At 38.5% G+C, this 13,046-nt stretch overlaps 1 protein-coding gene across 4 annotated transcripts in view; it reads left to right on the top strand.

Annotated features, from left to right (window-relative positions):
* CCDC122 (coiled-coil domain containing 122) overlaps positions 1-11,244 on the top strand; it is a 39,404-nt gene extending 28,160 nt beyond the window's left edge. For all 4 annotated transcript variants that reach the window (XM_066235541.1, XM_066235540.1, XM_066235543.1 and 1 more), the window contains one exon: positions 10,660-11,244. In XM_066235541.1, the coding sequence (XP_066091638.1) occupies positions 10,660-10,809 (150 nt within the window). In that variant the 3' untranslated portion in view covers positions 10,810-11,244. The remainder of the gene's footprint in view (positions 1-10,659) is intronic.
* The last annotated feature ends 1,802 nt before the right edge of the window (positions 11,245-13,046 follow it).

Here is a 13,046-nt window from a genome sequence, read left to right as displayed (position 1 = left end):
TTTTCAGCTATGATATGCTTGAACAAAGTCTCTATCCCTTGTTCTTTCTCTTCTTCTTCAGGAACCCCTATGATGTGGATGTTATTTCTCTTCATGTTGTCACAGAGCTCTCTTAGAGTTTCCTCAGACTTTTTGAGTCTCTTTTCTTTTTTCTGCTCTGCTTCCGTGCCTTTATTTATCATGTCCTCTAACTCGCTGATTCAATTCTCCACTTCATCCATCCTGCTTTTAATTCCTTCCATTGTGTTCTTTATTTCAGATACTGTATTTGTCATTTCTGACTGATTCTTTTTTATTATTTCAATGTCCTTTTTTATATTTGCTATCTCTTTATTTAGGTGTTCGTAATGACCATCTATTGTTGTTCTAATATATTTGAGCATCCTAACAATCATTATTTTAAAATCTGCATCTGGTAATTTGGTTATATCTGATTCATTTAGGTCCTTTTCTGGGGATTTCTCTTGGTTCATTTGTGTTGCATTTCTTTGCCTTTGCCTTTTCTCTGTGTAAAGGAAGGTTTTGGCCCCTGGAGTCCACTGGGTATGGCCTCTGTTCCCTAGGTATGGTCTATCTGCAGGCCCGCCACCCCCTCTTCTGTTGCTGCCTAGGGGTTTTGGGTTTTGGTGTTGCTGGTGCCTGCCCACTAGGGCTGTTGCTGTGGTTTCCACCTCTCCTTCATGGGAGTGGCTGTGATCACATGCTCGGGAGGAGGAGCCCACTCGTGGAACGGCTGCTATCCTTGGCTCTACCGGCCAGGCAGGACTATGTGTCCATGCTCAGCTCAGTAGCAGAACTCCGCCTGTTCTTGGCTTTTGGCTCCACCCCCGCGGGATGAGCCAGCTCCCAAGTCAGGCCACAAGCCTCGGTTCCACAGGCAGGACAAGGCTGTGCTCCTGTGCCCTTGCTCAAGGGCTGGTCTCCACCCCTTCCAGGGTTCCCACCCTTCTCCCGCAGGCTGGATTACAGGCTGCCAGCAGCTGGGCTTGACCGCTTTTGCATGCCTACTCCTCCCCAGCCAGGCAAGACTGAGCTCACACATAAGCCCAGTGGTGGCCAGCAGGCTTCTGCCCCTGTCGACAGAACCGTGCCTCCATGTCCCGCCGCCCGCCCTCGGGGAGCCCTCAGCCGTGTGGGGTGCGGGCACTGCAGCTCAGACCCTAACACTCACTACTGTATCCCCGAAAGCTCCCTCCTTCTAAGCAACTCTGCTCTGAGTGCCGTGGGAAAGTTTGTTTGGCTGGTGTCCTGCTTCCCTTTGGTGGTATTGGTGTTTCTGGGGGAAATATTCACTTCATATTTGGGGAGTGACTTGTCCCAGGGGTTAGGGTGGCCGTCTCTCAAAATGTTTCTCCCTGTGCCTCCTAGATTGCACTCTCTTCCTGCGACTCCGGTCCTCTCCTCTCTCCACGTCCCCCGGAGCCCTGGGTGAGTGGTTGTGAGAGAGGTGTTCTGCATGGTCCCTTTAAGAAGAATCCTGGGTCTGGGAAATCAGACTCTTTCTCACTAACAGTATCCTGACTTATTTCCAGCTAAATACTGTCCTTACGCCTCTTCTAGGCTCTGGGGTTGCGGGCTGGGGCTTTGTTCCTGGGACTCAGGACCCTCCCCTCTCTGCTAAACTCACTTCCCGCCACGCAAGTCTCTCCCGGCTGCTGTTCGCTCGGGGAAGCTGGGCAGCCCTTTCCACGTTTCTGCTTTTCTTACCAGTCTCGGTGTAGCTTCTTCAGTGTTCCTTGGTTGAAAAGTCCTCTTAGTTTAGTCCAAAGTTGGTTTTTCCAAATGATAGTTCTTGAAATTATTTTGTAATCCACTTTGGTTCTGGGAGGTGGACGTTGGTACGTCCGCCTACGCCAGCGCCATTTTGTCTTCTGATTTTTTTTTTTAAGTACAGGGTGTCCGTAAAGTTATGGTGCACTTTTGACCAGTCACAGGAAAGCAACAAAAGACGATAGAAATGTGAAATCTGCACCAAATAAAAGGAAAACCCTCCCAGTTTCATACCTATTCAGTGCAGTTCGATGTGGGCTCACACACAGATTTTTTAGGGCTCCTTAGGTAGCTATCCCGTATAGCCTCTACAGACTCAACACTGACTGATGGTCTACCAGAATGGGGTTTCTCCACCAAACTGCCGGTTTCCTTCAACTGCTTATCCCACCGAGTAATGTTATTCCTATGTGGTGGCACTTCGTTATAAACGCACCGATATTCACATTGCACTTTGGTCACGGATTCAATTTTAGTGAGCCACAGAACACACTGAACTTTCCTCTGTACCATCCACATCTCGACTGGCATGGCCGTGGGCTGCTCCACTGTATACATGGTGTTACGTCATCATCTGCGCATGCGCACATGCTGCCACATCATCCTACAGAAACTGGGAGGGTTTTCCTTTTATTTGGTGTGGATTTCACATTTCTGTTTTCTTTTGTTGCTTTCCTGTGACTGGTCAAAAGTGCACCATGACTTTACGGACACACTGTAGAAGAGGGAGGCAGGGAGGCAGCAGACTCCCAAGTGTACCCTTACCAGGATCCACCTAGCAAGCCCCCTACAGGGCAATTCTGTGCCCATCTGGGGCTGCTGCTCCATTGCTCAGCAACTGTGCTATTTCAGCATCTGAGGTGAAGCCGTGGAACCATCCTCAGTGCCTAAGGCTAAATTACTTGAACCATTGGGAGAGGAGGGGGGAGAAAGAAAGAAAGAGAAGGGAGAGGAGGAAGGGTGGAGAAGCAGATGTTCGCTTCTCCTGTGTCCCCTGACCGAGAATTGAACCCTGGACTTCCACACACCAGGCCAACACTCTACCACTGGGCCAACCAACCAGGGCTAATGCTTTCTAATAAGAAATCCTCTGCCATTCAAATGGTTTTATTTCCTAGAGATAAGAATCTTGTTTCTTACTACTTTAAAGATTTCCTGTCTTTTGTTTTCAGAAGTTTTACTGTGATGTGTTTAGAATGAATTTCTTTAGATTTATCCTGTTTGGAACACTCTTAGCTTCTTGATTCTTTAGGTTTATATCTTTTGCCAAATTTTGGAAAGTTGGCAAATTTTATTTTAATACTTTTTTAGCTCTTACCTCTTTCTTCTCTCCTTCCAGGACTCGAATGACACAAACAATAGATCTTTTGGTTTTAGTTTCACAGGTATCTGAGGCTCTGTTTATTTCTTTTTATTTTTTTCAGTATACTTTCTCTCTGTTGTTCAGATTGAGTAATTTTCAGCGTACTCTCTTCTATTCACTGATTTTTTTCATCTTACCTACATTCTGCTGTTGAACTTAGTTCTTGGTTTGATGAGTGATTTTCTATTGAAATCTGGACACTTTGGGCATTATATTTAAGACTCTGGATTACTGTTACTTCTGGGTTGTGGTAGAAATTCAGATTCTCTACTTGATCTCCATTGACACTCATGGAGGGAAGAACATGTGGGAGAACTGGCTGCCCACTGGTCTGTGCCGATACCCTCTGGCCAAGAGGGGCAGGGTCACCTCATTACTGCCCCTCACATGGCCTCCACTGAGACCATGCAGATGTGGCCTTTTTACTACTGAGTGGTGATGAAAATCCTAACTCTCCACTAGATCTCCTCTGACGTTCCGTGAGAAAGGGAAGGATGTCATATAACCACCAGATGGGAGTAGTCCAGACTTCCCAAGTGGGCTCCTCTGACATACCAGTGTGTGGTTTGTTAGCCCAGTAGAGAGAAGTAGTCCTGGCTCCCCAGTTAGCCTTCTCTGACAACACCCCCACAGGGGAATTGGGGTACCTTATTTAAGCCTAGTAATAGGGGAAGTTTAGACTCTTCACTCGTTCTTTGCTAGTTTAGATGTTGCTAGTACCAATATATATATATATATAAAAAATATATATATATATTTTTTTCCCTGTGGTGTTTGACTTAAGTAGTTGCTATCTGAAAATTTTCTATCTTACTAGGCTTCCCTTTTCATAGTTCTCTGGCAGGAGAGAGTAGGCATTTTTTAGAGCTTCTTTTGTCTGCAGCAATGGGCATTTCTAGGCTGCTGTCTTCTCTAGTGTCCATTCTGGAATACAGGAGGTAAAGTACCCAGGGAGCTCATCACCACACTATGCCTTGGGTCCTCAGGGCCCAGCACAGTTTACCTTCTTTGCTCTACTCTTCAGATGTTTCTCATGTTTGTTTTATATATAATGTCCAGAAAAATATCAAGAACTATTGGACAAAATATTCCCCAAATTAATAAAAAAACAAAACTAATAGTCACAAATTTTTCAAGCTTAAACACTTAGCAAACCCCAAGCAGGATAAATATGGGGGGGATGACACATAAGGAAATGATCAAGCTACTGAAAACCAAATATAAAGAAATAAATCTTAAAAGCAGCCATAAAAATGTCACATGAAATACATAAGAACAATGATTGACTAAATTGACTTATTTAAAGAAGGCTTCAGGTTCATAGCAAAATTGAGTGGAAAGTGCAGAGCTCCCATATGCCTCCTGCTGTCCCACAACCTCTGCCACTGTCCACATCTCCCACCAGAGTGCTGCGTTTGTTTCAACTGGTGAACCTATACTGACACATGATAGAATCCACAGTTTAAATTCCTGTTCACTCTGAAACTAATATAATATTGTATCCCAACTGTAACTGACAAATAAATGAAAAAAAAATCAATATAAGTGAGATAGCTAGACAATACACAAACACTTCAGAATTGAGCATTACAATTCTAAATAACCCATGAATCGAAGGAGAAATCACAAAAATGATTAGAATACATTTGAAATTGAATGATAATGAAAGCACAACAGATGAAAAGTTGTGGGGTATAGGAAAAGCAGTATTTAAAGGAAAATTTACACCTTTAAGTGGCCATTTTAGGAAATAGAAAAGATTTAAAAGTAATTATTTAAACTCCTACCATAAGATACTAGAAAAATAAAAATAAATTTAGCTAAAAGCAAATGGGAGAAATGAAATAATAGCTAGCAGAAATCAATGAAATAGAAAACAAAAACAGAAGAGAAAATCAACAAAGAAAAAGTTGAAAAAAACATTTTTATATATTCTTAAGGAACATACAATAACAACAACAACAAAAGACTAATAAGCCAGTAAGTAAATTTAGTGAGGAAGGTTTAAGGATAAAAGTTAAACATGCAAAAATTGATTGTATTTCCATGTAGTTTCTATGTAGTAGTAATAAGTAACTGGAAAGTGAAATAAAGAAAGTAAAATGCTTTTTATAAACACTAAAGAACATAAAATAGTTGTCAATAAATTTTATGAAAAAGTATGTAAATTTTTACTTCTATAATAAAAATATTACTGCCTGACCAGGCGGTGGCGCAGTGGATAGAGCGTCGGACTGGGATGCAGAGGACCCAGATTTGAGACTCTGGGGTCACCAGCTTGAGCATGGGCTCATCTGGTTTGAGCAAAGCTCACCAGCTTGGACCCAGGGTCGCTGGTTTGAGCAAGGGGTTACTCGGTCTGCTGAAGGCCCATGGTCAGGGCACATATGAGAAAGCAATCAATGAACAACTAAGGTGTCGCAATGAAAAACTGATGATTGATGCTTCTCATCTCTCTTCATTCCTGTATGTCTGTCCCTATCTATCCCTCTCTCTGACTCTCTCTCTATCTCTGTAATAATATATATATTACTAAAAATGTAAAGAATACTAAATAAATGGTATTTAGTATTAGTAAATTAGTAATTAGTAATTAATTTTTTAAAAATGTTAATTTTTTAAAATGTCAATATTTTTAAAATGTTAATTTTCCTAAAGAATGATCTATAGTTCCAACACTATTTCATAAAAATCCAAGTAGGTATTTTTTGTAGATATTGACAATCTAATTTAAAATTTATATACAAATGCAAAGGATCTAGTTAGCTGAAACAATCTTGATAAAGAAGAATAAAGTTATAATACTCTGCCTGATAGTAAGGTTTATTATGAAGCTGCTATTATCAAGAAAGTGTGTATTGGTGAAAGATAAATGGGCCAATGGAACAGAATAGAGTTTAGAAATCAATCACACTTTGTGAATTTTACAAAGGATTCAAGGTATTTCAATGAAGACGGAAAGCCTTATCACAATTGATACTAGGGAACACATATGGAACCTAAAGAACAAAATAAACAAACAAAACAGAAACAGACTCCGACACAGAGAACAAACTGAGATGGGGGGTTGATGGGGTGGCTGGATAAAAAAGGTGAAGGAATCAAGAAATTCAAGTTGGTAGTTACAAAGCAGTCATAGGCATGTAAAGTACATCATAGGGAATGTCATCAGTAATACTGTAATAACAAGGTATGGTGCAGGTGAGCACTAGACTTACCAGGGGGTCATTTCACAAATTATATAATTGTCTAACCACTATTCTGTACACCTGAAACTAACATAAAATAACATTGAATATAAACTAATTGAGAAACATTTGTAATTTTTTTTAAAAAGTGAAAAGATAAAATCACATAAGGAGTAAAAGCATTTGCAACATGCATATCTTAGAAAGGACTCCTGTGCAGGATTTGTATATAAAGAACTGCAATCATTTCTAAAACTTTGTTAAATATGTTAACAGAAATTTCATAAAAGAAGACATAAGATGACCAATAAGTATGTAAAAAGATGCTCAGCATCTTTAAACATCAAAGAAATGAAAGTGAAAGCTGTAATAAGATATCTTTTCACACCCCATAGAATGGTTAAAATTACAAAAAATAATATTACCAAATGTTGACAATGGTGTGGAACAACTGAAAATTTCTTGCATTTTTGTTGAGATTATAAAATGGTGCCACTGCTTTGGAAAATGGTTTGGTAGTTTCTTAAGAAGTTAGCATACACCTATCCTATGTTTATTTAAGAAAAATGAAAACATATCTTTGAAAAATCTTGCATATAGATACTCATAGAATCTTTATTAATAATAGCCCCAAGATAGAAACATCACAAATGGATACATAGATTGTGGTATATTCATATAATGGGTTCAGCAATAAGAAGAATGAACTACCAACACACATAACGTAGATGTAGAAATTTGACAAAAGTCATTGAACTGCACTTTAGAATCTATTTATACTTTCATAAAAATATTTAACCATACTCTTTAAATTAAACAGATAAAGCAAATAGAAGTTATATAACACACTCAAATGGCAGCAAGTGAGCACCAAGTCTAAGTGGAATATATTTTCCATGGTAAAAGAGTGACATTGTGTGAGTGTTTATTACGTATATGGAGAAATTGTGAACGATACAGAATTTAGCAATATATTTTCCATAACGCTATTCTCAAAATAGGATAAATGCCCTTTAGTTCACAGTTGTCTCAGTCATGTATTCATTCATTAATTTAACAGATTTATTGAGATTATACTACGTGCCAATTATTCTTTTATGTTCTAAAAATAGCGTGATGAACCAATAAATTGATTAAAAAATCCCTGTCCTCATGGAATTTGCATTCTAGATGGAGACATAGACATAAACAAGACAAAGGAGTGCGATGTCTAGCACTAGATGTGGCTGGTGATCCAGAGTCACACTTGCATTCTCTATTCTGATCTGTTGTGTATTCATTTCATACCTTAACTATTGAAGAATAATTTCAGAAACAAGTTAATATGCAACCAACCAAATTTATTAATTAACCAAAAATTTTTTCCAATTATTTTATTATATATATACATACTATATATAGAGACATATATAATATATATCAATGGATAGGTATATATCCTCTTGAATATATTCAACATATAAAAAATCTTTTGAATATATAACATCATCATATGATAATATTTCAGTTTATTCCATATTTATTTCTAATCTTTTAAAAGTCATTTTCTATTTTGCCAACCTATCGGCAGGCCTAGTTCCCCAATTTAAATGAGTTATCTGATTTTGTGTCTGTAGTCTTCACCATACTGTTAAAATGATCCATGTGCTAATAACGGTAAAGAAGCCCTGGACTAAAGGAGGAGCTGGGAAAGAAAGGCGAAAATGTTGCTGGGGGTGAAACAGAGGTGAAACACATCCAACCTGGACCGCAATGACAGCTGACAGGTAGAGAGAGGGGAGACAGGTCAGGGACAGAGCCTTAAGGTCCCAGAAATGTAGCCCTATCTGCTTAAATTCCTCTTAAGCTATAAACTTACTTCTGACATGTTATTTTGATAACTTTGGTGAATTGGTGTTTGAAAAATTGATCGCTTTTTTTTTTCTTTTTTGTATTTTTCTTAAGTTGAAAACGGGGAAGCAGTCAGACAGACTCCCGCATGCGCCCCACCGAGATCCACCCGGCACGCCCACCAGGGGCGATGCTCTGCCCATGTGGGGCGTCGCTCTGTTGCAACCAGAGCCATTCTAGTGCCTGAGACAGAGCCATCCTCAGCGCCGGGGGCCAACTTTGCTCCAATGGAGCCTTGGCTGCGGGAGAGGAAGAGAGAGAAAGAGAGGAAGGAGAGGGGGAGGGGTGGAGAAGCAGATGGGCACCTCTCCTGTGTGCCCTGGCCGGGGATCAAACCCGGGACTTCTGCACGCCAGGTTGACGCTGTATTTTGCACGCCACTGAGCCAACTGGCCAAAGCCTGACCCCTATTTTAATTCACTTAGAACTACTTTCCTGACTTACTAAAGCCCTCTCTTAAACAGATACAAGAATGAAGAGGTAACTTCTCAGCACTGTTATTCTATCAGTTCACTTAAAAGTGGGTGTTTCACTACAATGAAATACCACTTCAGACCCACTAAGATGGCTATGATAAAAAAGACAGATGATAAGTATTTTCAAGGATGTGAAGAAATTCAAGCCCTCACACATTGATTATGGGAATATTTTATTTTACTTTTTAATTGTTTGTTTTCCGTGAGAGGAGGGGAGTCAGAGACAGACTCCTGCATGAGCCCTGACTGGGATCCACCCAGCAAGCCCACTAGGGGGCGATGCGCTGCCCATCTGGGCATTGCTCCATTGCTCAGCAACCGAGCTCTTAGCCCCTGAGGTGGAGGCCATGGAGCCATCCTCAGCACCTGAGGCTGACTCACTCTAATTAAGCCATGGCTATAGGAGGGGGAGAGAGAGAGAGAGAGAAGTGAGAGGGGAGGGGTGGAGAAGCAGATGGGTGCTTCTCCTGTGTGCCCTGACCAGGAATCAAACCTGGGACATCCACACACTGGGCCACACTCTACCACTGAGCCAGCCAGCCCAGGCTGCAGATCATGGAAATGTTAAAATGGAAAACAATCTGTCAGTTCCTCAGATGGTTAAATATAGAGTTACCATATAACCCAGAAATTTCACTCCTAGGTATATACCCCAGAGAAATAAAAACATGTCCACACAAAAACTTGTGAATGCATAGCAGTATTATTCATAATAACCAAAAAGTGGAAACAACTGAAATATTCCTCATCTGATAAAATGGATAAATAAAATGTAATATATCGCCTGACCTGTGGTAACACAGTGGATAAAGCTTTGACCTGGAACGCTGAGGTTGCCGGTTCTAAACCCTGGGCTTGCCTGGTCAAGGCACATATGCGAGTTGATGCTTCCTGCTCCTTCCGCTCTTTCTCTCTCTCCTCTCTAAAATGAATAAAGTATTTTAAAAAATGTAATATATCATACAATGGATATTATTTGGCAATAAACCAGTGGAATACTGAGATGTGCTAAAACATGGATGGCCCTTAAAAACATGCTAACTGAAAGAAGCCAGTCACAAAAGACCACATATTATTTGATTCCACATTATAGGATGTCCAGAATAGGCAAATCTATATAAAGAGAAAGTAGATTAGTAGTTGCCTAGTGCTAAGGGTTGGGGTGGGGAAACGGGGAGTCGCTTTTAATAGATATTAGGTTTCATTTTGGGCTAATGAAAATGTTCTAAAATTGACTGTGGTGATGGTTGTACAATCCTGTGAATGTAGTAAAAACCATTAAATGGTACACTTTAAAGGATGAATTGTATAGTATGTGAATTATATCACAATAAAGCTGTTTTAAAAAGTTCTTTGTATAGCCAACACTAATCTCAGGAATGCTGACATTTTTACTTTCTTGTGTCCTGACACCAAAGTCCTTGCACTTTTCACTGTGCTTCATTGCCTTCCCGTGTAACATTGTCTGGCTCATCATAAATACTGATCTACTTCATGGCAGGGAAATGGACAGCCTGAGCTAGATCTTTTAGATCAATGGGTCTATGTTTCAGCAAACTACTAGATACAGAAACAAAATCATTACTCGTAACTGGTGACTGCTTGATAAATAGGAGACACTGTATCACAGATGCTTCACTTGGGATCATATCCCAAATATCATCACTTGCTAGCTGGGAAACTTTGGGCAAGTTACTTAATCTCCTTTGATCTTTTGCTTCCTTGTACAAAAATGGGTATCATAATATCCATATCATAAAATGTTATGAGAATTTAATGATATGTAAAAAGCCCTCATCACTGTATCTAACATGTAGTAAATGTCAAACAGTTATAATTACTGTTTATTATCATATACAGGTAATAATTTTTAATCAAGGACTTTCCTCTTTAGAGTAGTCAAAGCATTCTTTCCGGCTGCTTACTACTGATCCTTCTCAAGCACTGTTGACATGTGTTTTTCTTTTCATAGGTACAACATAAGAGATATGGTGCAATTCTTAAGCGTTTGCATTGTCAGGTGAACAAGCTTCAGTCAAATAGAAGGCAATGGCAATGGAATATTCAACAACTAGAAAAAACTGCAGCTGAGCTAAGAAAACGCATTGCAATGAAAGATTAATATGGCCAAGGGACAACATAGAGCATGGCGTATTCTTAAAAAAAAATTACAGAATTTTGAGAAATTGTTTATATTCTTTTCTGGGGGAAATTATTAAAATTTATTTTTATTGAAGTATAGTTGGTAATATAATATTATATATATTTACTTCAGGGGTACAACACAGTGACTCTACATTAATATTTCTTACCAATGAGCTTCCACTATCAGAGGTCTGTCTTAATGACAGATATATTTTCTCTTTTTTGAATCAGTCATTGTTCATTAAAGTGCCTCCCACCCCTGCAGTTGATAGCAGTAGATACACAATGGGAATGCTTACAGAAGAACAGTGTATAACTCCATGAACACTTTTCTTCTATAAGATGTATTGTACTCATGAATGCCTATTTATAAACTGTTGCCTTCACTATTATGTGAAGTAAAAAGTTAGAAGATAAGAAACACTTGAATTTACAATGATTTAAATTGTTAAGATATTTAAATGGATGTCTGTTTCAAATTTTATTAGAACTTATTTTTTTACTACTGCCTTCACAGCAGTTCATAAATATTAACATTTACAATAATGATGTTATATGTTCAATGCCTCGGATGTGTTTCTTAGTTTTCTCTTTCATCAAAAAGATAGTGATCAGTTTTCTTTGTTTTTAGATAACATATTTTAGTGTTGCAAAGCATAAATTTTTTTGTTCATGTTTCTGTCTATAAATTCTTTATTACTATTCTATGACTAAAATAACATTGTGTAAGGCAAACTTATAAACTGTAAAAGAAAAATGTTAACCAGTATAGACAAACATATATTTTTTTCATTGAAAGGCAAATGCTGTGTCCATGGCAACAAATCACAATTTAACTTGTCTATTTTAAGATAAAAGTGCTTTTTCTTATGGCTCCACTGAGTCAAATTTTTAAGTGGAAAAATAAAGGATTAATTATTTAACACATGGATTTTATTTTTTTAAGAAAATTTAAATTTTATTTTTTAATTATAGTTTATATTTAGTATTATTTTGTATTAGTTTTAGGTGTACAGCATTCTGGTTAGACAAATATATACTTTACATATATTTTTAGTAGCTACCTGGCACTATACATAATTACCTCAATGTTTTGACTATATTTCCTATGCCATACATTACTGAATACATAGTTTTTAAATATTTGTTTTTGGATTTAATGATTTTAAATCAACAACATCAAGATGATATCTCAAGTTTATTTCTTCTCACCTTTCTGTGTGGCTGCGATTCAGTAAATTATTGATGATATAAACCTGATATTAATAATCTTATCCAGTCTAACATTAATAGTCTTACTATGCATTAACATGGCTTATTAGGGGCTATCCCTTTAATTGGCTTCTGGTGTAGCACAGTTAGTTTTGGTCCATGACTCAGAAACACAACTCTGATTAAAAACAGTTAAAAGTGTAAATTGTGGAATAATCCTACTATGCTCAACCAAAGACAAAACTGAACCAAATGTGTATTATATAAAGATATTTAAATATAACTAGCTTTTAAAGCTTTTTAAGTATATAATAGGTTTTAAAATATTTTACACAATATAATAGGTTTTAAAATATTTTTTACAATATTTTATATTTCTGAAAGTTTTGTGTGTTTTTTTTATAAGATATAAGGATCCCAGATGACAGCACAGTAGGTGGAAGTTACAATCACTTCCTCCCAGGACCAAACTGGAACTACAACTAAAATATAAAATAATCATGCTGAATAACCAACTGAAGACTTGCTAAACAGAAGTCTTACAACAAAAGATTTACAGAAGAAGCCACATTGAGCCTGGTAGAAGGGACAGAGACACCAGAAGGGCTGGGCCCACTCCTATGGGCAGCAGCTGAAAATCCAGAGGGGTATCTTAGCTACAAAGGTTTCTCCTGAACGGTATAGGGTCTCAACCTTACACTAGTCACTCCAGGCCAGAGCCCCGGATCCAGGCATTGGCACTCACATAACTTCTGGGGATTCTGTCTGCCATGGACAGAGGGGAGTCTGTTAGAGACCCAGTTGCATTCTTAAAGGGACAGCACATACAATCTCATTTGCAGCCACTCTCCCTGGTCTCTTGCAGTGGAAGAACAGAGGGGACTAGAGTTGTATGAGGAGAGATTGGGGTTTGTTGCTCTGGGGAGAGACCTAAAAGGACAACTACAAAAGTCCCTGTGTTGATTCCAGGCCTATCCCATACCATAGATACCATCTTTGTTC

The sequence above is a fragment of the Saccopteryx bilineata genome, chromosome 6 (assembly GCF_036850765.1).
Source record: "Saccopteryx bilineata isolate mSacBil1 chromosome 6, mSacBil1_pri_phased_curated, whole genome shotgun sequence".
In the NCBI taxonomy this organism is placed as follows: domain Eukaryota; kingdom Metazoa; phylum Chordata; class Mammalia; order Chiroptera; family Emballonuridae; genus Saccopteryx; species Saccopteryx bilineata.
Note: the sequence above shows the minus strand (reverse complement) of the source record. Positions and strands in the feature narration are given on the sequence as shown.